The sequence below is a fragment of the Halichoeres trimaculatus genome, unplaced genomic scaffold (genome assembly GCF_033239565.1).
Source record: "Halichoeres trimaculatus isolate MK-OKI-2021-1 unplaced genomic scaffold, fHalTri1.1 fHalTri1_scaffold_10, whole genome shotgun sequence".
In the NCBI taxonomy this organism is placed as follows: domain Eukaryota; kingdom Metazoa; phylum Chordata; class Actinopteri; order Labriformes; family Labridae; genus Halichoeres; species Halichoeres trimaculatus.
Genome location: NW_027437187.1, coordinates 30,584,496 through 30,611,264, shown reverse-complemented (window position 1 = coordinate 30,611,264; position 26,769 = coordinate 30,584,496). Strand labels below are relative to the sequence as shown.

General features: G+C 40.6%; 1 protein-coding gene across 1 annotated transcript in view; it reads right to left on the bottom strand.

Moving 5' to 3' along the window:
* Positions 1-26,769, bottom strand: part of peak1 (pseudopodium-enriched atypical kinase 1) — a 129,801-nt gene that overhangs the window by 13,443 nt on the left and 89,589 nt on the right. Inside the window, exons 4-5 of the mRNA XM_074677067.1 lie at positions 15,336-18,815; positions 5,532-5,788 (exon numbers count right to left, since the gene is read on the bottom strand). Of these exons, the coding sequence (XP_074533168.1) occupies positions 5,532-5,788; positions 15,336-18,682 (3,604 nt within the window). The 5' untranslated portion in view covers positions 18,683-18,815. The remainder of the gene's footprint in view (positions 1-5,531; positions 5,789-15,335; positions 18,816-26,769) is intronic.

Here is a 26,769-nt window from a genome sequence, read left to right as displayed (position 1 = left end):
GAGAGCACTTATGCTTGCTAAGTGAACATGATTCTTGTTAGAAATGTGACAACAGGGGGTAATTCTCGAGCTGTAAGTGGACAACAGAGAGCGGAGGAAAACCAGTTCTACTTTTTATAACTCTGACATGGAAACTAAACAGTACACAGCACGGTGCAATGAGCAGAAAACACACCTCACAGCTGTGGTATTAACCCTGAAGGCCTAACCCATTTCCCTTAACAGTAAAAATGATCATAATGTGCTATCTTGTGCTCCATTTTAAGCATTCAGAGGAGATAAATAAGGCTGCAGGAGCTCCTCATGCAGCATGAAGGGATTCACAAATCATCCATTCAGTGAGCTGCTTCTCTGCTCCTAACACAGGGTGTACAGTTTGCAAAACAACCGTGTAAGTGAAAAAATTCTTCTGACTATGTATCAGACTCACTAATTGGCCAAAATTTTATGACCACATGGTTCACATCCCCTAGACCGTAGAGATGTTGGACTGATCTGGTGTGGAATTGAAGATTGAGTCAACACTTCCTTGTTCCTTGGCCTCATTCTTTCATTACTTTGGGGTCCAATTCTGATGCTCACGTGTTTGTTGTAATCGCTTTCAGAAGAGAACAGAGGTCAGCATGGACACCCTGATCAGTCTGCTGCTACTTGGCGTTTCATTAGTAGCTATGTTAACATGCAGTCATTCACTCTTTCATATTTGGAATATTAGCATCAACCCGTCTGCACACGGTCCTGTAAACACAAATAACCCTTTTTACCTGAAAATCCCCCCTGGGTTACTCCTTTTCTAACCCGGATATTTGGTCATGCATAGGCCTATTGGGTTATCCCCACTGAAACTAATTTTAATTTGTGTTCCACTTGCAAGGAATCTTGGTCTTTTGAGTACAGGAAGTCCTATCATTTCCACTGTGCTGCTACTGTTGTTGTTGTTGATGCTGTTGCTATGGATACAGGAAGAAGAAGCAGCAACGACGCGCACTGCGTCATGACGTCTTCTGTATGTAGAGATGTTGTTCATGCGTTGCTGTTGATTGTGATACCATGTGAACACGGATAACCCTGTTTGCTCACATATGTAAACAGGTTATTCAGAATGTTTCAGAAACAGGAATATCGACCTAACCCAAATATTGATGGCATGTAATCTTAGCCACTGAGGCTTGGGTTGCCCACCACCCTGTTGCTAGTTTTCCTTCCTTGAGCCACTTGTGATAAAAACTAGGGGTGGACATTTTAGGCAAAAGCACTTTTTGATAGCCACTACTGACTACCTGCTGGTTATCCAAACAACCGTCACCCCATGTCCGCCCCCTGCAGACATAAAGAGGAACAGATCCATTCAATGACTGTCCTGATGTAGGCTTGTTCAACAGTTATTGATGTTTAAAATGATTAATAAATCAATATGATCTATGTCCTTGTTTCACTCAGTGTAAAACACATTTTGTTTAACTTGAGTTCCTTCCAGAACTCTTCGGTGCTGCAGACGTCTCTTTGTTTTTCTTAAGCTCTGAATCTCACAGAGTTGCACTTGTTTTCCTGTCAACTGGTACTTCTGCTTTCTCAAGTTATTTGTAATATCGTCATTTCATTGCATACATTTTTGTTGTTTAATTAAAAACTACTTTTTTAATGCTCAGTTTGATGTTATGTCTTCTTTGAATGGCTGTGATGTGAGAGGTGAACAGGTTGTGTAGGCAGAAGTAGAAAAGAGGAAGGGGACTGCTTGTGTAAGGCAGACACCAACTGCAGCATATTTTGTAAGAGCACACTGACCAAAACATGTTAGACAAGCCTGAATCACTCACTCACGCACGCACACACACACACACACACACACACACACACACACACACACACACACACACACACACACACACACACACACACACACACACACACAGGCACACAGGCACACACACAGGCACACATAGTTTACAGCCCAGATAGGGAGGAAGAATCGTATTCACCCGAAAACAGAAAGAACAAGATGGAGAAAGGCCCAGACTTGCTATAACCAATGACGATAGACGTGTAGGGGCTCCTATAGATAAGTTAGATGTAACTCACACTCAGTGATGGAAGCTCTTTCTCTGTCCTTCAGAAAGAGAGACTTCAGCTGAGTACTTATATGTGGTCTAAAAACAAACCAGAAACTCTGACACCAAAGTAATCCTCTCCTAGTCTTTCTTCCAAGAAAAGAGCACAAACTGCTGCAACCTTCAACATAGGGATCCAATTTCTTAGGTCCCAACACCCATACCTGTGTTTTGGTACCATTAATACTGCTACTGATTCAATACCAGTGCTATTTTAACATTCTTGATTTTTACCTCCGCCAAGGAGGTTATGCTTTTGGAGAGTTTGTGTCTGTTTGTCTGTGAACAACATATTTCAAAAAGTAACAAAAGGATCTTCATGAATTTTTTAAGACATGTTCAACATTTTTTTGAATGATTTTGGAGGTGATCCGAATCAATGTCTTGATCCAAGATTTTTTTAAAGGATTCTCTATCATTGTGAGATAGGGTCATTTTCACCATATGTGTATATAACTCCACGATAAATGGTCGGATTGCTTTGCAAAACAAAACAAGACAAGGTCACCATAATTTCTGACAGATATAAAACTTCAATCCAGATCCTGGCAATATTCTGGATAATAAGATCCTGAATATGAAATATGTCCTGGGTCATCATAACTTTCAACACTGTCAGATAACAAATTATTGTATAAACCTGCAACTAACACCAAATTGTAGCAGACAGTCTGCTGAAAGGGAGTATAACATTATAGTAAGACATAAGTGTTGCGTGACATTCACAATATGCTTGATGGAGGTCTGAGCTCTCTGAATGCTTTTCTGGTTTTCCACATTTATTTGTTGGTGAATCAAGTGTGAAATAACGCCAAACTTCTGTGATGCTACTTAGGCTCTGTCCAGCTAACAGCTATTTCAATATTCGTGAGTCAGGACTCATCCCTGGTAAAAACTGCTGCAGATGGGGAGCGCCTGACATGGGTTTTGGAGATGCTCTAAAAACTGAACATTAAGAACCTTAGGTTATACCTCTTCTCTTTTTGTTTCAGGAGAAGTCTTGTGAGAATGTGTGAAAAGTATGAAAGTGAATAATTCATGTTTGAAGTTCGACAGACTTTCATGTCTTCCTCCAAACTTGACTTGATCAATGCCGTGTCAGACCATTAGAGAGCCAAAGCGGGATCACAATTAGTGTCACATGCAGAAAGGAGATAAAAGCTTTTGTGACATTTACTGCCGTGCTGCGGTCAGTCGTGCGCTACATGTTCTTTAAAGCAGTCATTAGTGTGGCCCTGCTCTCAAGTCTTCATACTGTTTTCAGAACACTGCAAAGGTAATGAGACAGAGACAAATACAAAGAAAATGATTTAGGTGAAGCAGGAAAGTTAATCTGCTGATTAATGTAAGAGAGAGATCCAGACTATATGATCCTGCAAGTCCAATAAATCTACTTCAGAAAAGCAAATGAGCCTAATGAGAAACGGTCACAGTGAGAGAACAAACCACCTGAAGGAGAACTTTCCACCTCTTGCAGAAACAACATGTTATTAAATTATTCCAGACTCAGAGTTGCAGGCTGAGGGTGGCAGGAGGTGTCAAGATTTGAAGCACGAGCTGTTTTTAGCTGGGAATAAATTATACCTTGATGTCATGTGAGAGGGTGAGGTGAAGCTGAGGAAAAGTTCATTCTGCTCTTCAGCAGAGGAGTGAAAATATCAGTCTGGAAACAGACATCCACTGACCCCAAAAATAACCTCTATGCTACGATACTTAGCACGAAAAGTTGGGAAAGTTTGTGTTTGATGATTCATCTTGGGAATTAATCTTATACTGTTGGGAAGTATGTTTATTTCCCTTTAAATGGTGTCACATTTGTAAGGAAAATGCATTTGTGGGATGAGCAGCAGAGCAGAGTGTGTTGGTTGAGCCCATGAGAAATGTGCCAAATCTTTGCCAATGCCAAACAGATAAGGCAGCTGATTGGCAGCACTTGGGGATACAAGAATCTCAAAACATGAGTTAATAGCAGAGATAGATTGATACAGATTTTTTGAAGCCGATATTCATTTGCAGTCAACGTGAAAATATTGGTGTGAAAATTTTGAACAACACAAACTCCAACACTTAACTGCAATCAAATGCCTTCAAGCATATGCTTATTAAACAGCTCCCAGGCTTAGCAGCATGCTTTATAAAGTTAAATTAAAACTTTAAAAAATAAATAGCTAAAGTTTTTCTACAGTAAATAAAGTTTTCCAAAATGTCTATGTAACTGCAACTGGACAGTACTGAGTTTGTGCTGCCTTTTACGGGCATGTAATGCAGTTGAATAAATTTTCTGTTTGGTTTTACATGATCAATTTTAAATGTTTTGACCATCTAGGGCCTCCATAGTGTAGACAGGGAGAAACTCTGTGCATAGAAGCATCAACAAGCAGCTCCTGAATGTCTGCAGTCTAAAACATTTCTTAGCTTTTTCAAGGGGCAGAAAATCGTATTCCTGTGGGTGTTAATAAGAAGAGTGATTTTTGTGTCTGTGGAAGTTAAAATAAGCTCATAGTCACAATGCTAATTGCATCAGCCTGTCAATCGGATTTTCCATTGACATTAGCTTTATCCGCCTTCGGATTAAAAAAAGGCAAATGCCGATATTCCCCAAAATGCCAATTATCGGCCCCAATTATCGGTCAATCCCTAGTTAATAGCAACAGCAGAGAAAGCTGTTAGGCACTGGCAGAGAAGATTTGGCAAATTTTCCACGTGACTCCATGTAAAAAAGAAAAAAATAAGCAATCCAGGAGTGTAAGACACAGATACATTGTTACAACGAAGAAATAATGAGTAGGGATACACCGATACCAATCATTGGTATCAATTATCGGTGTATCGGTGCCCCACAAGCTGGATCAGTTTTGGTGGGAAGAGATCCATGTTGCCTATCCAGGCAAACAGCTCTATGCCTTTTTTTTCCCCAGCGCACTTTGCTACTTGATTTGAAATGTTGCCTCTGATGCACTTGCTTTGTTTTTTGCTGGATTGCCAGTCTACAGGGTGTCAAAGTTTATATTTGCAAAGAACTTGTATACATTCTGAAGAATTGTTTTGATCGTAAACATTTAAATATTTCATAGTTAAATGAATATAACTTCAGCAATTCCACATACCCTTTTTTTTTTTTTTACTTTTACCCAAAACATTACCAGTCTTATTCCCCAGTAGGGCATGCAGGTTATTATTTAATACTGGTATCAGATCTGTATCGGTAAATGTCAATACCAAAGACCGGCTATTGGTATGAAGACCAGAAAAGTTGGATAGGTAAATCCCTAATAATGAGTTAATGGTTTGTTTTTTAAAAATTGAAATAAAATGTACGCAAATTGGATAAAAACAGAGGAGAACAAAACAAAAAAATATTTTCAGCTCACTGAACACAAGTTAGAGAAAGCAGAATAATCCTCCTGTTTGTGTGATCCTTACCCAGGTTGCTGTATGTGGCACTGCACTGGCTGGAGGCCGTTGAGTGGGAGTGATGGGAGTTGTTTCCGTCCTCCTCCTCTGGCTCTCCCAGGCTGGCGCTGCCCTCGCTGGCAGAGGCCGGTGTCGGTGTACCCTGGTTCGCATGGCCCTCGTCTCTCTCCCCGAGCACCAGGCCCAGATTCACTTTGGCAGGCAGGGGGGTAACACTGGGCAGCTCTCTCTGGTCCCTGGCATTGCTGGCACTGACTGGTACCTGGCTGTAGATGAAAAAGAAAGGGGGGGTTGGTTCGCTTAGTAATGAAAATGTAGAGAATGACTTCATTAACAATGTGATGGACTGTTTTTGTTTCTTTTTTCTTTTGGCTGAAAACTATGGTATTTGTTCCCACCATTTTCAGATTGCTCATTTATCTTTTGATGTCAAGTGAATTGAATTATGCATGAAAACCTCTCATAAAAGAGCAGCAGAAACAGGTTGGTTTGTGCATTATAAACATTCTTCAAACTGTTGGTTTTCAGATGGGATGGAAACAAAACCTATACGATAACTTCTCATCTCTTCTAGTCAGTTAAGTCTTTTCATCCCCTCACTTCTTTCTTCTCTAAAAGTGATAAATTGGAGCCAGCACAGCTTGAAGGGGAAGCTTTTGAAGCCTGATTTGTGGTTTCTAAAACTACACATATGCTGCCAGAGGGAAGGTGGAAGAAGAAGGCAAAGGAGGTCAAAAGAGTGTGTGAGATTATGTTTAAAAGCACATTCTCTGTGTAAGTAGGTGGCTGTTATCTGTGGCAGGCTGATTAAAGGGTGAGATTTTCAGGTTACACTCTTAAATATGATTATAAGGTGTCTTAAAATCAGATGGTGAAGACAGCTGGATGTGGACATGAAAGCAAAACAAACATAAAAACTGTACAAGAGAGTTGTGAATAAGGACAAAGCAAATTTTGATCTGCTTGTCTGTGAGGTGGTGTATTTCATGAGCATTAACGTAAACGCAAACTGCTTCGTAACGATGCTTCCCTCAGTGCTTTGTTCCCTTCTGTGCTTGAGTTGGAGCACAAACACAAAGGCTAAGAACTGATGAACACTCAAGTTCCTTATTACAACATGTCACTTCATAATGAGCCATAGCCACTGGAAATCTGGGTCACATCTAACAGTAACTCAGGGTGTGTTAACACCACAGACTTGAGATTGCACACTGACTCCAATCGCAGTGTGAAAGCCCCGGAGAGGCTATGAAGAGACTTGTCATCCAGTGTGGCTCGTTCCTGACAGAGATGTGGGAAGTTGTGCGGGAGGTCTGCCTCGTATGTGTCTGCACTAAGAAAATGACACGACCGCAACTGGCCACAGGGTCGAAATCCATCATAGTTTTATTACACTGTGGAGCAAAAATAAATACCCCCTGACATGTCATGGCATGGCAGTGGTTGAAAACCAGTTTGTATTCAGAGTTACCATGCGAGGAGTCTGACCAACAGAAGTGTTAGTACAGCCAGTGATGTGTCAACAAAGGCTGGAGAGGAGAAAAATGGGGTAAACTGCAGGTTTAAGACTTGTTTAAGCATCTGAAACAGATTTTTAAAAAAGTAGGAACATGTGTTTGCAAGAAACTCTACAAGGGATCTTCAAATGTTGATGTAAACAATGATTTTAATTAATTTGCCTTCCCTTTGTCTTGATTAGGAGCTGAAACGCCTCAATATCATATTGGGATTTTTTGATTCTGATTATTTGTCAAAGAAAAGATTTTTTTTCAAATTTGATTCTTCATTTCAGTCTTTGTTTGTAAATTGGATTGGGAAAAAGTTACCACTTTTCTCCAGCAGAGGGTGAGATATTACTCTCTGACTCACGTGATGTGCATTTAATGGGAAAATATGGCTCCTGAGATAGTCTGTAGACATCATCGTCATCATCAAATCTTTCACATGGTCTGGTGTTAAAATGCAAACTAAACATCCTAAAAATCGTAAATATAGAAGAATCACAATTTAAATCCTATCGGCACCCCAAAAATCGTAATAGAATCAAATCCTGAGAATAGCATATCACCCCAGCCCGACATTTTAAGTGTCGAGATGGGGAAAAAATCATAATGAAGTGAATGTGGAGAGCAAAGGGTGTTGTGCTTGTGACAGAACTTTAGTTTATCAAGTTTGCAAGAAAGTTCCTCAGATGTCATTTAAAAAATTTTTACTTTAAACTTATCCATTAAATGTTTTTGTCTTTATTGTGAGCTGAAAAATCTCAACAAAGGATAACAATGCTTTACTTAAAGTGGAAACCCTCCTGGATGAAAACAATAGACTAAAGTGGCAAAAAGATTTGCTTCAATGAACCTGGACATGCTTTCAGAGATGGTATCTTTAGTTCTGTGCGCTTAGGTCACTGTTAAAACAGAAACATACAAACGGTGTGGTGTTTGTGACAGAGAGCAGAGCAGATGATCTTGATTTTAATAGCCCTGATATCAATATCCATACCTTTGCTTTGGTATTGGCACATACTGATACGAGTATGATACCAGAATTGGTCACATTTAGCATTCTCTGCTCCTTAGTGTGTTTAGCAATTTCAGGATTTTCTAAAGTAAACCAAAATGAAATAAAAAGTCTAAACTGACTGTTTTAAAACTTTTTAGATGTCCCATACTCCCACAATCTACCAGTATTCATAATGTAACGCGTGTGGTTGTTGTAAACTGATAAGTACAGAGAAATATTTCATAGTTAAATGAATATAACTTCAGCAATTCCACATACTCATTTTTTTTTTACTTTTACCCAAAACATTACCAGTCTTATTCCCCAGTAGGGAATGCAGGTTATTATTTAACACTGGTATCAGATCTGTATCTGTAAATGTCAATACCAAAGAGTCATTGAGAAAAAGCCTGAGTTGACACCTGTGAGTCATAGATGTTTGTCTGCCACAAAAAAAAAACTTCTAACAAAGCCTTTACTTTCATTTTAAGTCAACTGCATCTTCAGGACACAAACAGATTTTTTTTCATGGTCACTCACTGTCTCACTGTCTCATACAGAATAAATCCCAGCAGCTGGTGCTTTCTGGGAATCTGAGACACCTCTGATGGCAGTAAATAAGATACTCAGAGCGACCTGCTAACCAGCCTCTCATCAGATAAGGGCTCAACCAGACTTACAATGTGACCTGTGTGAGACAGTACAGCCTCAGGCCACCTGGGTGGTGACCACCCATGCTGGGTTGCATTCTGAACTGTGGTAGACTTCAACCCCCTTTGTATGGCACAAAATACCTGCAAGCTAGCTCCTGAGCATGTGACACTGCCTTTAGTGTAACCACAGCACAATCACAGGTTTACTTTCTGAAAGTTTGCTTCATTTATCTATCTTTCCTAACCTAAAATAAAATCTTCAAGAGGTCATAAAGAGGTCACAGAGCTGGATTTATAGCCTCGGGTTGATATGGGTTGGGCTTGCTGACAGTATTGTTTGTAATATCCAGTATCAGATGTGTCACTTCCTCGTAATGTAATCATGACAGCATAAGTTGCTGTTATGACTAACCTATGTGATCACTGGCAAAAATCTCTGTCTACAAAAAGTAAAGTAAAGAAATCAATGTCTGTAGCACAGTTTTTAGTTTTTACAGCTATTTAGAGGTTTTTAAACCATTTAAGACAGCTGTCAAAATAAATCAGGCAGCTGGGTTTGATTTCGAAGATATGGCATGAAGAAAAGAACATTTAAAATTCCTATATTTGTATAAAAAAGTGGGCAACAAATTCAAAAATCTAGTGCCGTTACTTGTTATAGCTGTTCAACTGATCTCAGATGTTCTAGTTTCATAATCAAGATCAGCAAAACCGTCTCTTTTGAACATGTATTAAACATGTTCTACAAGGAGCCCCAGGATTATTGCAATACGGAGGGATAAAAAATGAGTGCTGGAAGAAAGCACGGAGCTGCTCATGTGTCTGTCTTTGCCCTGGGGCTTTGTGAGTGAGCAGAGCATCACATCTGATGAGTTTATGATCTGTCTCTTTGTGAAACACGGGCCCTCTGTGTCTTTTTCACAGAGAGCTGATCAATAGCCTCAGATGTCACGGTGCATTACTTTTGCACTTGCTACAAGCAAAGAGTTGGGAGAAAAAGGCTTTTTATTATTGTGAAGAAGAAAGAGAATGTAAATAGTGGTTTAAAGATTGAGTTAAACTGCACTGTTACTTTGTTTTAGTGTCAAATACAGCATCAAAAACACACTGCTGAGAGTCCAACCAGTGTGCTTTAACTCAGCTTCCTCTCTTTTCTTCCCTGTCCACATAAGTAACTGTCACTTTGTAGTTTTGGTTTAAGCTACCTGGAAGTACCATTGTTCATCTCATACAACTTTAAAACCTCCAGAAAACCACATGTCAAACAGTTAAATGCCAGCTGCAACTGTCAGAAATGGCACTTAGTCAAAAAGAAGATTATCTCCTCCACTTAATCCTGTATGAACAAAACATCCAGTGTGCATTCACTCCCCGAGAGGCTCTTGACACAATAAATACCTGTATGGCTGCTACATGCTTCAATGTCAGGACCTAACTTGTTCAAACAGCAAGAGGCTGCCCAAGTGCATTTCACTGCCTCTGAAACCTCTTCTGCGTGAAAACAACAAGCTCTTATACGGATCACCACAGTTTAAAAAAAGTCTTCAAACACGGTCAGCACGACCTCAAAAGGCCTTCAGGTCACAGATATACACAAACACAAACAGAAAAGAGTTGAAAGTCTTACCCACTATACTGGCTCACACAGCTTCCCATCTGGAAACTTGAGTCTGAAGTGAAGGAGAATTCACATTCTAGATAAGTGTTTTTCAGAATCCCTGTCTTTTGCTGTGTCAGTTCTTCCCTCGTCTCCCTCTTTGAATGCTCTCACCTGTCTAAGGTAATGTGTGTTTGCCAGTGCTGGAGCACACGCCCTCTGTTAGCCAATAAAACTGCTTCCAGTCAGAAATCTGCAGAGTTAACCCTTCATCTGCCAATCAAAACAAAACCAAAGCTCCTCACAGTGACCTGTTGGTCTGTTGACTCAGGAAGAGGTCAGGCTTTTAAGAAGCTTTAGTAAGTCATCTCACTTGCTGCAAAGACATTTGCAGACAGCGTTTTGTTTCATGCAATATAAAACTGCTGTCTATCAGCAACAGCAGTTAGGTTAACTACAAGTCATAAAACCAAGTTAAGGTTTTGTGAAATAAAGGCTTTTTAATCTTCAGTGGATGCACTGAATACTTTTTGGTGCAAAACTTAAAGCTGTCATAAACTTGAAGAATGCATTTAAAAGTTTGTAAAACCAGAAAAACCTGGCTGCTAATAACATTCAGAGGAGTTAATTTCCTAAAGAAGACTTCCCCATTCATTCTTAAAATGCTGTGAGGGATTTCAGCACATTCCACACCTGCATTCTTTATTTGGTTTCCACTTCCTCAACTTCCTCTATCAAAAGAGGAAACATGAAGAGGTTATTCTACTTTTTATTTTTGTGGAGGTGGTGGTGGTGGTTGTTAACCTAAGACTACATAGTGGAGTAACTCTGTAATCTACTGTCAGCACACAGAGGGAAATAATGTAGTTACTTATTGACAGTTCAAAGTGAAAGCTGTGAGTGGAGGGATTATAAAAATATTTATGATGTGCAGGTGTGAAGACGATATGGCAGACTAGTCAGAGGTTAAATGCTTTAAGATGTACTTGTGACCAGGATAAAGACTCTGTTTCCCATGAGCACCATCACCCTCTGCCTCAAAGATATGACTCTTCCCAAGACGTGCATTTGTTTTGGAGAGCAGATCTTCTTTATAGCACTTTTCTCTGTTCAAGACAACTTCTAAAATGTTTTTGTCTGTAGTTACGTAGTGCTATTGTTTGCTCTGCATGTGGGTTGGAATAAACATTATTACTAACAGTTTAACCTGTGTTTCAGCCCATGCTCTATTACTCTCATGTTTAGCTTTCTTCTGATCTTCCGTCCTTATTCTCTTTTGACAGTTTAGCTCCAGTGTCCAACATCACTACAACATCAATCCAAAAAATCATTAATTGCTAGAACAAGGAAAAATCCTTGGCAAGCTTCCTTCTTGCAACAAAACTTTGCTCATTGCATTCAAAAATAACGTCTGATGGTGTTGCCAATCTTATTTTCCATTGTGAATCATGATTAGGCAAATATATGAAGTGAGACTATTTCTAGATAACTTAAAAACTCCTCACAGAGCTTTTAAGATTAAAAAGAAGAAGTGCAGTCCTTGCAACAGCTGTTCAGTATTTTAATAATGAGCCAGATGTCCAATGTGGGGTTTATTGCCCAATCCAAACGAGGGGTACTAAATGACTTGCTACTGTTTTATTTTTATGGACACTTTAGTTTGTGCTTGCTAGGACAGAAAAGCCACAGTGTTATTTAGCTCATCATGTCTTGTTTAGTTTAGAGGACACAGACTTCATTTTTCTTCATTGGGAAATCCGTCATCCTCTCTGCTCTGACTAATGACCTGTATATTTTTTCCATCACGCTCTTTACTAACAAACTGGGCGCTCTATAAAATATTCAGCACATCATAATATTCTCATTTCTAGCATGGCATTAACCAGACATCACACATTAATAGCAAAACCAGTGTGTGCTTGATTCCCATTCCTTTTCTAATCAAGGGTGTGGAGGAACAGAAAGCCGTGAAAGAAAGAAAAGATGACTTGAGCTGAAGCTTGAAGAGGTGAGAAAACGCAGTGAAATTAGAAAAGAGACAGAATGGGGCCAAGCTTTTGACAGGATGGAGGAGAGAAATATACAAGAATCCAGAGTGCTCCAGGCTCAAATGGAGAGAGATGTGGAGGGAAGGAGGAACAGAAGAGGAACACAAACTACCTGAGAAGGATGACGAGATTGTGTGCAGCCAAGAGTTTGTAAATAAAGCAGAAGATATGAAGGATATGAGGGGGGTAGGAATGTTATGAGATGAGAACAAAGAGATAAGGGTAAGATGGAAGTCAAAGTGGGAAACATCAGGTGAAAAAACAACAAAAACAAATCGCAACTTATATCAACTTTACAAAATTTAATGTCTACTGCATTTAAAGCTGCTGCCTACAAGATGTGGAAACTCTCATACCACTTATGAAACATTTTAACTGCTGCCCAGTTTCCTTTTGATGTCACATTCACTAACTGAGCTGTTGCACTTTTTGGGTCAGTGACACTCATAACACATACTGACACAAATCACATTTTTGGCATCCAAGGAAAATACTTCATCTAACCAAACTTCAACCTCTGGTGTTGGATGTAAAAGCCTATTAGGAAATGTCAAATCTGCAGTTCCTTGACTAAAGGCTGTCATCACAAGCCAAGAGGACCCCATGGGAGGCCACCAAGATAAAAATAACATGTTTACAGCCTGGTACTAGTAACTGTTTTGGCAAACTCAACAACCGATGAAAAACATGAACCAGTTAGCTAAGGAAGCAGTAGGGCCGTAATATCAGGGTGACAGCACCAGTCTGTGCAAGTTTCTAGTCTGGTTTGTGATCAGACTCAAGAGGACTCACCTCGTTTGACAAAGTCACAAATCTACTGTTTTTACTTACTGTTCCTTTCATGGCTCCTAAATACTCTTCAAAGGTAATTATGGTCCAGAATGCATGTTAGCCCAACGTTAACACCGCTACTTCCACTGTGTCTTCAACCACATTGTTGTAAGAAGTCAACGATTAAGCATGGTTAGCTGCAGGGCTGACTTCACCAACAGAGGGGCTCATTGAAGCTCTTTGTCACCTCTTTGCTAGTTTTTTTCTAGTTTCCAATGGTTGATGTCACTGAGCTAATATCTATGCTTACCACCTTCTCACTTGGATGGCAGGAATAGGGCTGAATGGTTTTGGAAAATAATCTAATTGCGCTTTTTTGGACCAATATTGCGATTGTGATTTAGCATGTCATTTTTTGGGGGGTTATGTTTATCTAACCCCTAAATAAACAATTTTTTCCTGTTTGCCAGGCCTACATTTACGAATAACATTTACCTTTATTTAACTATTACAATCACAGTAGAATATTGACTGATTGATTTAACTTTAGGCCTTATAGACCTGTAATAAAATTATCATTAATTACCTTAAATGAAATCAGGGAAAGGAACAAAGTACTGCAGAACAACAGGCCTATTATGAACAATAAAATAAAAAATAAATATAAATCCTCTCTTCTATGGATCTCACATAAAATACAGTGCAGAAATGTAAATAAGACCAAATCTCTAGCTCAACCACTGAAATATGTCAATATGTGGAATGCACTTTTTTATAAAATGAAGAATAGACACTATGTGAACATAAATTTATATATTAATTGTATAGAAATCATACTGATCTGTCATTAGTAACAAAACAAAAACTAAGTAAATGCACTTTAATTTTTTTTTGTTTTGTTTTTTAAATTGCAGCCTTTGCGATTTGAAAATTGCATTCTATCACATAGCGATGTCGGTTTAAATTCAATTAGTTGTTCTGCCCTAATCAGGAAGAGGTATATAAGGCTCTGATTTGGGAGGGGGGCAGTTTTCATAAAGTCTTAAGCACTAAGTGGTAAATTTTACCCCACTTGGGTGTTAAGCACTGATAAACTAGTGCTAAAAGGAGCAGGAACCAATTAGTTAGTATTTTTCAACTAGGTACTGAGATTACAAGAATTTTACGAGCAGCACTTTCAGTTTAAAGCTATCCTGTTGAATGATTTCTTGTTTCCCTGCTGCAGCATCCATCTGACTAATTTCCATCTTTGAGCACCACTGGGCGCTTAGTTTTACTACTTAGAAAAACAAGCTACAGTTGTCCGGGTTATCTTAGTTATTTTTAAGTGAGTTTGCTGGAAATTTGCCCCAGGAAATTTGACGGAAAGAGCAAAAGCAGGTCAAAAACAAGTGATGAACTGGATACTTCATTACAGAGTAGATTGGTTATGGTGAATGTCTGACTTAAAGAAGCTAAAGCAAGTACACCACATGAGGCAGGGTTATATGAACTGTTGCTGTTTAACTTCTTACACACTGAGGTCCCTACCAAAAGGGGAGACTGCTGAGACAGAGCCTGCTCTTCAAGTAATCGATGACATTAGGAAAGGCACCACATAGGCTGAGCAGCCTGGGCAAGTGTGCGAGCAGACAGGGCAAATTAAAATCAAACACCTCTTGAATATATGATGAGGAATATATTTGATAAGGTAGAGATGCAACCTGGTGCTTTGTAGAGGCAGCAGGCAAAGGTTTGAGAGTCTTAATTTAAAGCTAAGTTGCATGAATGCTCTGAGGGGACTGCTTGTGGTTAATGGTAATGCAGCCCTGAATGTAAAATAATTCATTAGACCTGCGAGGGGAGTTCTGATAGCTATTAAAAATTCAACTTTGAGCCTCAAGATGAAGGTATATTAAAATTTATAAGAATAAAATTCACCTTACAGTAGCTTAAAGAGACAATTATCCCTAAATGCTGCTCCATTTTCTGATGTAAGTGCCGAACATTTGAGGCCTAAGACCTTGAAAGATTTAAGTGCCACTATGTTTTAGATTAAGAGAGGCATTCCCAGGTCTGATATCTCATAATCTTTGATCCCTGTGAATGAAGAGAGGCTGAGTGCTATCAAGTGGGAGGAAACAGTGTAAGTATTGAGTTATAAACAGACTTCCTTTTTCTATATTTCAATTAATCTTTTGGTAAAGTTCAACCTTTTAGACCAGTTTGTTCATAGAGTATTCAAAAAGAAATCTGGGACACATACCTTGAGTCCTTGTTGATAGTATCAGATCCAGCTGTGTTTGAAGGACTTCTCGGTTCCTTGCTCTCCTCAGCGTTCAGTACTGTGTTGTCTTTGCACTCCTCCACTCGAAGTTCTCCCTCTCCATCCCCAGGTGGACTAGCGCTGTCTGGTTTGTACGTGAAAATGATCGTCGGCTTCTGATTAGGATCCTCTGGTTTTGCCTCGGCGAACCAGTGATGCTGTTGTACTGGTGGCGGTGGAAGCATGTGAATGACCGTTCCATCGAGCCCAACCAGTTTTCCTTTCTCCTTTTCTCTCTCTGCTCTTTCTTTCTGCTCATCCTCATCTTTCCGTCGACGAAAAAAGCTCTTAAAGGAGATCCAGCGTTTGGGTTTGGCGCTATCTGCTGAAATTCGTCTTCCCTCCCCATTCGGGCTTACTTCACCTTCACTCGGTCGTGCAGGAGAGCTGGAGGCAGAACTCTTAGTCCAGTTGCTGAAGTGTCTCTGGAGGATGTTGGAGGCATGGTACGGGGATGACGTTGATCTTGGAGGGGGGAAGGGGGCATTGGGCTCCGAACGAGGGCTGGAGAGTGGTACAGCAGCGGAGGCGCTTTGTGATTTGGACAACACTTTGGTAGGTGTTTCCTTCTTAGGCTTAGAGAGACAGCCATCAGTTGCAGAAAAGAGAGACTTGGGTCTTGTAAGAGTTTCCTTCAAAGCGTCAGGTGGAAGAGCGTACAGCTCCTCAGAACTGAGGGTTTTGGCTTGTGCTGACGGTGTATCTGGAGGAGAACAGGGAGGCTGGATGGAGGCCACGATTTGTAAAAGCACAGCACTGGCCTCTTCTCGGTGGCTTCCCACAGTCCCAGAAGTCAAAGAAGACTCTGTGTTCTCATTACTGCATGGAGCCTCTTCACTCGGTTTGCAAATGCGTGTAACAGAATTAGTGCTGGGGCTGGTTTTGGAAAGACTTGGAGTGATAGCAGGGGAATTTGTTGCTGTTGCAGGAGAGAGGGCCCCGGCTGTGGAGCTCGTCACAGTGCTTGTCACAGTGCTAGAGTCTGTAGTGGTTCTTGGCTGTACATTTGGAGCTTTCGACACTGCTTCAGGTGAAGCTTTTGTCTCTTCCAAAGAGGCCCTCTCTGATGTGCCTTTACCAGAGACAGTTTTTTCTGTTGTGGAGGACTGAACACTCTCAGAGGATCCAATCTCTTCATAAGTATGGCTGGTTGCCCGACTGCTTACCCCTTTTGGCGGTGGCAGTTCCCCACTGACTCCTAAGAAGCTCTTGTACACAGCTAGGTTGTCATATGCACTTGGATTAATAACGATTGGTACTTTAACTGCATTCTTGGAGCTTCGGGCGTAGGCTGGCTCATCTCTGATAATGATAGGAAAAGGAGGCATACCTGCATTATTGAAACTGTTGAACTTGATTTCAGATAAATTGGGGGATTTCACAGGTACAGTCCGAGAAGAGGACAACCCAGCAATGGGAGAAGTGGGAGCTGACTTGTGGCTGCAGTGTTGAGGAAAAGAAGTCCCAGAATTGCCTCCAACTCCAAGCTCCACTTTGGGTATCTTTTGGCGAGGACTCGTGCTTGACGTCCATACTTCCTGGTACCGTATGCTCCCTGGTTTCTTCCGAGCTGGACCTGGAAGAGCTGCAGATGTGGGTGATGTAGGCTTCACTGGGGCAGCAGGAGACACAGGGGAGGTTGGCGACAGAGGTTGACCTGACGGAGTGCTACAGAATGACGTCGGACTAGAGGGCATTGACAGGTTTTTGGGCTTTGGAGTAGAGTCGGGAATCGGCTCGTCTTTATTCGCCATTGATGCTGAAACGTCCACAACAGTGTAAGGTTTGCAGATCAGAGATTTTTCTAAATTCACCACACGATATGGTTTAGCTTGCTCCTCTGTTGGACTAAAACTGATTGTGACAGGCTGACCTGGAAGAGCCTGGGGCATCGGCATTCCTTCCCTGCCGTCTTGATCTTCTAATCTTATGGCAAGAACAGCTTTATGTGTTTCAGTCACCTTAAGTGGACTCAGTGCTCTGTGGACGGCTTCCTTTTTAGGAGAAGTGCAGGGTATTGGCGTCTTAGTTACTGGTGAATGTAAACCATTGCGAAGGGCGCAGGGGGCGCTGCTTCCACTGCTGGAAGTTGTTCGGGAATCCTCGGGTAGAGATGATGATGAATCTGGAGAAGTTGTTGACTCTGAATTTGATATGAAACCACTGCCTTGCATATCATGGGGCCCATACGGAAGAAGAGCTCCATTAGAGTCCATGGAGGGGTACCCGTTCAAGATCTCATCGTAACTATCATCGTAGTCCACTGCACAGATCCGCTGTAGTGAGCGGTTGCGAAGCGGCACAGTGTTCCACTTTTTCCCCGCAGCGAAGGGAACTGGAGACAATGTTGCAGCACGGAAGTTTGCGAAACGGGGTTGGCCTCGCATACGGATCTCCATGGCAAGTAACTCTTCATCACTTTCATCCCAGCTCTCATGTTCATCATCTTCATCATCCTCATCCTCATCATCCCTTTCAGTGTCTTCCTCATCGTCCTCATCATCCTCGTCATCTTCACTGGAAAACTCAGGGTAGCAAAAGCGACCGCCCTCTTTGCTGATGATCTCTGTGCTGTCGCTGAGAGAAACCCTTTTGTGAGCCGTGCCACCAGGACTGCTGCTCCCCATTGCCAGACAGCTCGAGGCTGGAAGGCCTCTTTCCAAAGACCGTCTGTATGAACTACTGATTCGTCCCCAGAATAAGTCCTTTGAACCAGAAAGCGGTGTCGGGCTAAGGCCAGGGCCTAACCCTGCAATTTCTTTTAGGACGTCTGTCAGTCCACTGCTGTTGTTATTTCCAGTTGGGGTCCTGGGGCTGAGTGGCCCATAACCCTCAATCTCCTCACTGCCGTCCTCTCCTTCATTGTTGTTGCTAGGCTCCCCTGGCCTCTTACGGTTCAGTCCGTTACGATTCCAGACTGTAAAGGCTGATGTTTTTCCTGGTTCAATCACATTTGGTGGTCTTTGTAGGTTGCCATCTGCATCTAGACCTGCCGAGGAGCAGGGCAACATCATTGTCGGTTTAACAGCAATAGTTGGCTTCTTTGCCACAGGTGGACGGAAGTGTCCTGAGCGTGCAGACCCACTGCTGGTCCTCTGGGGGTTATTGGGGTTTGCTCTGGCCCCTGACGGTGCTGGGTTCTGGTGCTGAGTTGTAGAAGGCCTCTGCTCAGATGGAGGCTTCCTTCCGCTACTCTGAGCCAGACAGTGCAGACTTTTGGGCTTAAAGCAGTTCTTGCACTCGCCTGGCTTCCATACGTGCTCTGTAAAGGTGCTGCAGGCAGACATGGCTGCTGGTCCAGTGAGGCAGCCGCAAGAGTCAGTGGACAGGAAAGCCCTCCATGAAGCTAACAGCTACAGGAACTGACTGTAGTGCAGCAATTGTGAAGACCACAAGCCTCAAACTTCAGGGGAACTGGACCTGAAAAAGAGAAGAAGAAAATAAGGTAAATACAACTTAGAGAAGAAGTACTGTTCACTCTATTAAAAAAAAATTAAATTAGTTTGTAAAAATACAAATCTTTTGATCACACAGTGCACTTAACTGAAGTGAAAATAGTGCAATGTACAGTAACTGAGACACAAGCTGTCTGAGAGAGAATCCATTTGGAAAGTAGTGCTACAATATCTCCATTAGGTGGCAAACTTTCTCTACCCAGCAGCCTCTTTCATGAGGGGTAGTGAACTGCTTCCTCCTCACCCTCAACTGGACATACAGGGCTCAGAGGAATCAGAGGGCAGAAGTGAAGAGGATTAAGAGAGCTTATTTCTGGATTGCTGTTCTGTGTTGTTGTTTGGTGTTTCAGACAGGCTTAGGTGAGATAAAAGGTACTGATATTGTCATTGAATCCAAACCTCAATGTCCTAAATCCTTGGAAGTAGATCAGTTATAGAGAAAATGGAAATCAAAAGTGCTTCAGCTCAGCTCACATGCACCAAAGTCTGAGAAATGATACAAAAGCGGGGCGTGAGGGAGCTACAAAATATGTGTACCAGATACATCCTGCCTTCCAAACTTGTGAGGTCACACTGGTCATTTCAAGAGAAGTTAGCTTCCAATCTGTTACAAATACCAGAATCCCTATGTGACACACAACAAAAACACGGCTACCAGTGTTAATGAAGAGTTTGTTTAAAAAAAGGCACAGTCTTGTTGTTTGGACCTAGTTTGGTTTCACAGTGTCAGACCTTGAACAAATCATCATGAAAGTTTGTTCAAAGACTGTTGCATCATGCTGCAGCAACACAAACAATTTATTTTGTCATCTTAAATCAAGGGAGAAAGGTGTCTCATTGAGAGTCGCAAAATACTGCTACAGCCCACAAATGCTTGCTAAAAAGCAGCTAAGATTAGTCCAAACGATTTCCTGTTTGCCTTACAAACATTTGGGGGGTTTAGACTAACTTGATAACTTAATAAGAAAATTGTTTTGTAGAAAAACGTTTTTCTTATATCAAGAAACTTGACAAGCAAACTGTTCTGTCCCACATGGCAGATTTAAAAGCTCTTTACAAGCAACTCAGGAATCATTTTAGACTTCTGATATCTGTAAATAAGTTGGTATTTGGACTTTTCAGGTGACTGAGGTCAAGTAGGAAAATTTTACTAAAAATAAGACAAATACATTTGCTTGGGTTTCAGTTTTCTTAGAGTAAACCATGACTTCAACTTGAACACAAGCCACAAACATTAGAGCTGAGGGGGTTAAAGCTTGTTTTGAGAAGTTTCTTTATCAGCCATTAAAATGGTATTCAGTTTGTTATTTTTAGTTCATATCCCCCAGCCTGAGCAGAAATACAAAGTATACTCCTTCAGTGTTCAAATTTAATTTGTCTAAAATGAGCAGGCTGCATTTTTAAAGGCAATTTGTGCAGCTCTTTAAAAGAACGGTTGAATCAGATCGAGGAGAACAGGGTTGCTCAAATAACAAACTTCAACAGTGTCTTGAAACCTGGTGTAGTTTTGAAATTATTTCTCCAACAAAGCCCGTTCTCTGCAGGCCTTAAAAGTCAGAGTAATATTTAAAAACAAAAAATAAGCTGAGGGCAAATATGGAAGAAATGACACAAGGGTGGACGAGTTTTGAGTTGGGCAAGTTCTAAGTTATTACTCGACTTTGCCAAAAAAATTGACACATAACAAATTGTGCCCAACTGCTTCCTTACAGCTCAAGCTGCAATGATTCAAACTCTGCTTATCAAGCTCATAAAACCTTGCCCAAGATTCCCTCTACAGTCATGTTTTATGAAAGTAAACACTTCACTGAGTAAGACTTTGTGCAATGATTCTATCAGTGTATATGGACCCAACCCTGAAAAAGGCCGTGCTATGACTCAATCTAGGGCTGATATCAACAGGGACGGGTAAATCAGTCTCCCCATCCAGTCTCCTCATCCATCTAACAAGGTCAGAGGTGTCAGATCCTGTACGGATGTTTCCATGACAACACCCTGTACCTGCCCAGGGCCAGACACAATGAGGCAGAAACTCTTGAATTAAAGTTTGCTGACCAAGCCACGATAGGTGTTGGAAGATTTATCCTGCGCACAGGAAACCAGGGCTGTAATTCAGACAGTATTTATCAAATCCTGACAGCAACATGAGAAGGAAGCAGGGAAAGATTTCATGGCAGGCTTTCAATACATTTTCTTCTTCAAAGACACTCCCAGGGTTAATCAAAAGTCATTTGTTTTACGATTCCCAAGTAATATTCTCCACAGCTTGCTCAGGTCCTCTTCAGAACACAAGACACATGTCTGACTTGTTTTGCACAGCTGGGATGCAGCTGTTGCTCAAGTATTTTTCACAAGAAAAACAATCAAAAGTAGAATACTTCACAAACTGGTTTTATTATGTATGTTTTAAAAAATCGTTTGAGCATTTTTTGAGGTCAGCAAAAACTTTGATAAATTTCTTCAAAAGAGCAAAAGGAAGAAGTTTACCCACAAAAAAATCTTTTAAAAAAGCCCATTGAGTCTGTTCATTTTCTTCCGGTGGGATTTTTTGTGTGTGAAGCTGTTGCAGAAGTGCTAAAAACTGCAGTTCCTCAAGTGTCCACTTGAGGCTGGAATCAGAAGTACCAGAAACCACTACGCACTTAGTCAAAGAAGGCAAAGAATGCAAATTTTAACAGCAAAATAAACATGTTTACAGCCTGGTACCAAACGTTGACTTTAGTCTGAAACCTTTACTTCTCTAAAAGCGAACACTTTAAAATGTTGATTTTTTTTTTTAATATATATATAACTCTCCAGTTTAGAAGATCTCAAGGTTATGAGTTTGCCCAATCAGAGGAACAGCTCACCTGACTGGCAGAGGGGCACCCTGAGCTCCCTTCTCTTCCTCACACTACCTTGACAGAAGCCAGGTTAAGTTGTAGATTGACTTCAAAACTCTGTATTAGAAACAGACTGGTGATGTCACAGAGATTATGCCCAAAAGAACACAGCATAAAAGGTAAGGAAATCTTGAAGCGTTTGGAAAACCTTTCAAATATTGCCTCATCTGTAAGGAACTGGCATTTGTGGGATGAGGAGCAAAGCTGAGTATGAGGGTTATGCCCAAGAAAAAATTTGCTGAATCTTTTTTTTCCCCAATGCCAAACAGCTTTGTTTTTCCACCAAACACAAACTGCCTTACTTTTTGTGCTGAGTTCATTATACCCTATATGTTCTGGTCATGTGTTTAAGAATCAAGAGCTTAAGTCACAGAGTTTTTATATATTTTTTTTCTTTTCAAAAGCCTAAAGGGGTGGATGTAGCAGTATGTTTAACTTTACTTATTCCTAGCCCACATTTAAACTGTTGTTTGTTTATGTTTTCACCCCTGCACAGTCAGGGCTGACACAACACTGATTATACTAGCCGGAAAACACTACTTAAATTTCAGTTTTCATTAAGCCGGAGGCACAAAGTAACGCCGTGTTGATATTGAAACGACCCCGCGACATTTAATGTGGGATGACGGTTATGCCTTCAGGGCACCAACAATCCAATCTGCTTGACAATCCTTTTATGAACTATGAAGTCCAGTGTTTTTAGGTCACACAGCTGGCAATGCAGGACACTTTCGATGACACCACGCAGAAGAGGAGGGAGATCTGTCTGAAACAAGCAGTTTCTTATGTAATCTACTTTTTTTTTTTTTTTTTTGACTGCATGTGAAACTGATTCCATGTGTACCGTTATTCTCGGCGTGTTTCTTCTCATGGCTACTCATCAGCCTAATAATTGCCTGCTATTTTTGTGTTACTTTCATTATGTAACAGATATTACACAACACAACTAAAATGTGAATAACAATACAGAGAATCAGAACAACACACTGGATGTGTTATGTAAAACGTGAAACACCCCAGGACACACACACACACTCATGTAGATGTGTGTTAATCCTCAGGTGTGTGAGGTTAATCCATCGTATTGAAAGTTTGTATTGATGCAGCCTTTGCGTGTTTGACGGTGTGACTCCGCTGCATCTTTGATTAGAGATGTGAGGCAGCACTAAGACGTAGCAGGAGGCAGTTATTGGAAAAACAGAGTAGTTGAAAGTATTTTCTCTCCTTCAGATTTATGCCTATGCGTCACTTTCCTTATATTTGACACCATTAAATAGAGATTTATCTCTCAGTGCAGCTAACAATGGACTCAGTGATAATCCTACATGGTAAAAATACATCAAAATATGGCAATTTAAATTTTTCTCCATTAGTAAATAGTCCAATCACTCTCTGCTTGGTTGTCCTCCTAAGTCTTGTTTATGTTTATCACTGCTGTGCTTGTCGTGCATATTTGATAAGGGGAAAGCACTGATGTAGTTAAATTAAAAGAATCTCTGATGCATAAAGAATCATGGCTGTCTGAGGTTAAGAAATGACTGTTCTGACCAGCTCAACTAGAAAGGATTTGAGCTTAAAATGATCACACATGAAGCACAGACCTTACTTTATGAGCGACCATATATTGTGAGTTTTGAAGCAGAGACTTTTGTGACTAGGGGTCAGAATAAAATATGATACCCAATACTTCTATGTGATTGAAAGAATATTTTAATACATATATAAATTGGCATGCATCACTGATGTTTTTCAAATGTTAAAATATTTCCACATCCATACCAGGATTTAAAGCAGATGACTTATTCAAGCTGTCTGTTCCCAGTGGCAAAAACAAATCAGACACAGAAAGAATCATGAATAGCCTGAAAAACACTGAAATATGCATCTCTGTCTGTGTGTGTTTGATAAAATTACATTTGATACACTGTCTGAGTCTATCTCCTGGAGAAAAGTATAAATTGGCATGCATCTTATGTCTGGAGCGAGAAGTAGGAAAAGGTCAAAGGTCAGGTTTGAGATGCCTCATTGCAGAAGCAGAACTCAGTCTTCATGAAAACAACTGCAGCATCTCCTCTCCTCTCCTGTCTCCTACCCTTCCCAAATTTACTCTCTTCTCCCACTCTTACTTTCCTCTCCTCTTCCTGAACTTTGTCTCCTCCACATAGCTTTCCCTCCTTTCCCCCTAAGCCTCCTCTCCTCTTTCCAAACTTCTTTCCCCAATTCCTAACCTCTCTTCTTGCTAAACTTTCTCTCCTTTGCTTCCCTCTTCCCAAATTTTCTCTCCTCTCACCTTCTTTCCTTTTCTCACCTTCAACATCCTCCCATTTCTTCCTAAACAACCTAATCTCCTCTCACCTCCTCCCAAATTTCCTTTCTTTTCTCATGCTCTCCTTTCCACTTCTGTCTTCTCTCCTTCTCCTCTTCCTAAACGTCCACTCTCCCCTCCTTTCCTCTCCTCTCCCACTCTTCTCTCCTCCTAAACTACATCTCTCTTTCTCTTTCCCCTGCCTTTCTTTCCCTTATCTCAGTTCTTCACTGCTTAATTCTTCCTCCCTCAAACACTTTCTTTGTTGTTTGTCTTCCCCCTCTGGCTCCACGATGTTCCCCACTCTCTTCTTTCTCTGTCTCTCGCTTGCTTCCCACACAGTTTTGATTCAGGCAGTTTTTCCTCAGACTTTTGCTCTCTCCTCTGAGAAATGAAGAATCTTCCTTCTTTCTACCCCACTTGTGTTTTCATACCTTACTTTGAGAAATGGCTCTTGGATTTGAAAACATCCAAACTCAAAGTAGAAGGTGACTGCATCAAAAATAAATCAAAGCTTGTTGTAAAGCCCTGACCAGGACACACTTTCTCCTGGGGACATCAGAGGGCAGCTCATGACATTCAGCAGATATAAAGCCACCTCCTCCTCTTTATGATATCCTACCCTAAGTTTGAAAACACACACCCATAAATAAAACATGAACACATTCTGTAAATAATTGATTACCCCTAAGTTTTTCTTGGCTTTTCCGTGCCTTTTTTTGCCCGTGGTGACAACATTATTTCATTCTCAGCTCCTCCCGTTTTATCATTGAAAACTTTCTGCCAAACAGTGTAAAATAGAGAGTTTAGTCGTCACTAAGGATTCACCGATATGAACATTTTGGCCAATACTGATTTCCAATATTAATATAGCTGTTATGGCCGATAACCGATATTTATCGATATCAATACTGGTAAAAAACAAAAACAATAAACAAAAACAATCTGAGATGTTGAGGTTCAGGGAGAAAGAGTGGTGCGATCATGAGAAAAGACGACCATGAAGAGAAACAAAGGATGGAGTGTGATGAACGTGATCAAAAAGGTACGTTTTGTCTGTTTTTTTTTTATCAAAATCAGTAAGAGAGACATAAAAGAAGAGGGTCCACTAGGGCTGCACAATATGGCCAAAAACTAGACATGCACCCATCGATCGGTGCTGATTTTCTCAATTTTGGGAGATTGGTGATCGGTGAACAGTGATGGGTGATGGGTGATCGGCCCATCTTTACATATGAAACTGCTCTTGTATATCCCCGGGAAGGTCTGACAGCCAGCCATTGTTGCTTTTTGCTCTGAGACCTAAAACTCAGGACACTTTATTGGTTGTTACAGCTAAAACATACAGATTTGATCGTTTCACAAGTATTGTATGATGATTTCTAATACAATAAAATTAGGAAAATTGAAGGTATATGCTGTCAGTTATAAAAAATAAAAAATTGACATTGGCCCAAATCGGTATCGGCAGGTCAGGCTTTTTAAAGATTGGTGATCGGCCAGAAAAAATGTGATTGGTGCACCCCTACCAAAAACTATTATCCTGATAATTTTGGACTATATTATGATACACGCTATAGATCTCGATATTCTGATTTCTCCACTAAATCACTGTATAAATGTTTAATTCAGCGCTTTGATGCATAAAATGACAACAGTATAATGATTAAAGCAGACCTTTTGGTTGAATTTTTAAAACGTGAATGCAAAAAGGGAAAATCACAATAATGTTAAGTTAAGCTAACCTTTCATTTCAAACCAAACTTCATGTAGTTACATAGTTCCAGTAACAGTTAAATAAGTCATTCAGATTAATTCAACTGGCTGATATTATATTAAATTATATTACACTTTGAAAATAACATGAACTAAAGCTGGAGATGACATAATACTTTCATTTCCATAAATCAGCTAGCTGGATATTGTTGGTCATGCTAAAGGGCTCTAGTGACTTCTGTTTGTAAGCCTGGGTTCTCTTATTGTATTGGTTTCACCTCCTCTCTCTGTTGACTTTGCAGCTTGAAGCTCTCTTTTTGGTGTGTTATTACACGTTTGTATAAACTCGTGATGTTGTCACCGATACTTATTTGTTTTCTGAAAACATCGCAGCTTACAGTATTTTTGGTATTCAGCTGTAAAATAACATCAAACGAAAGTTCCTCTCTGCCGTCAAGTTTCGAGCAGTGCACAGCTGAGTGCCGTGACTGAACAGCAAGCGGGGGGGGGCAGAGTGCGCAGAAGAGCAAAAGTGAAAAGAATATGTTGTGTTTTGTTTGTCTTTGTAGGGCGTTGGGAGAGAATCACGCAGGGATCATACAGTCAGCAAAGAAAGCCCAAATAAACAACTAAACTTTAGAGGACAAGCCCCAAAGACCCACAACCTGTGAAACAGAGAGTAAAACGAGCGAATCACCGAAGAGATTTACGTTCCCACGTCTGAAAATATTAACGTGCCACACTGTGTTTGATGGTTGCGATATAGTCATTTTATACATCTCACGTGCAACAACCCGTGATACATTGAGTATATTCGATTTATCGCCCAGCTCTAAGGTCCACTCTTCTTAGGTGGTTTTGGTGTTAACATAGACATAAAAAACAATATCATTTGGGTCCTGAAAGATAGTTCAAGATTCTCTGCAAATGGCAGGCAGCCAATGAGTAAATATCAGCCCACTTTTACACTACAGTCGATGCCGATATGTAAAAAAAAATGACCAACATCAGACCAT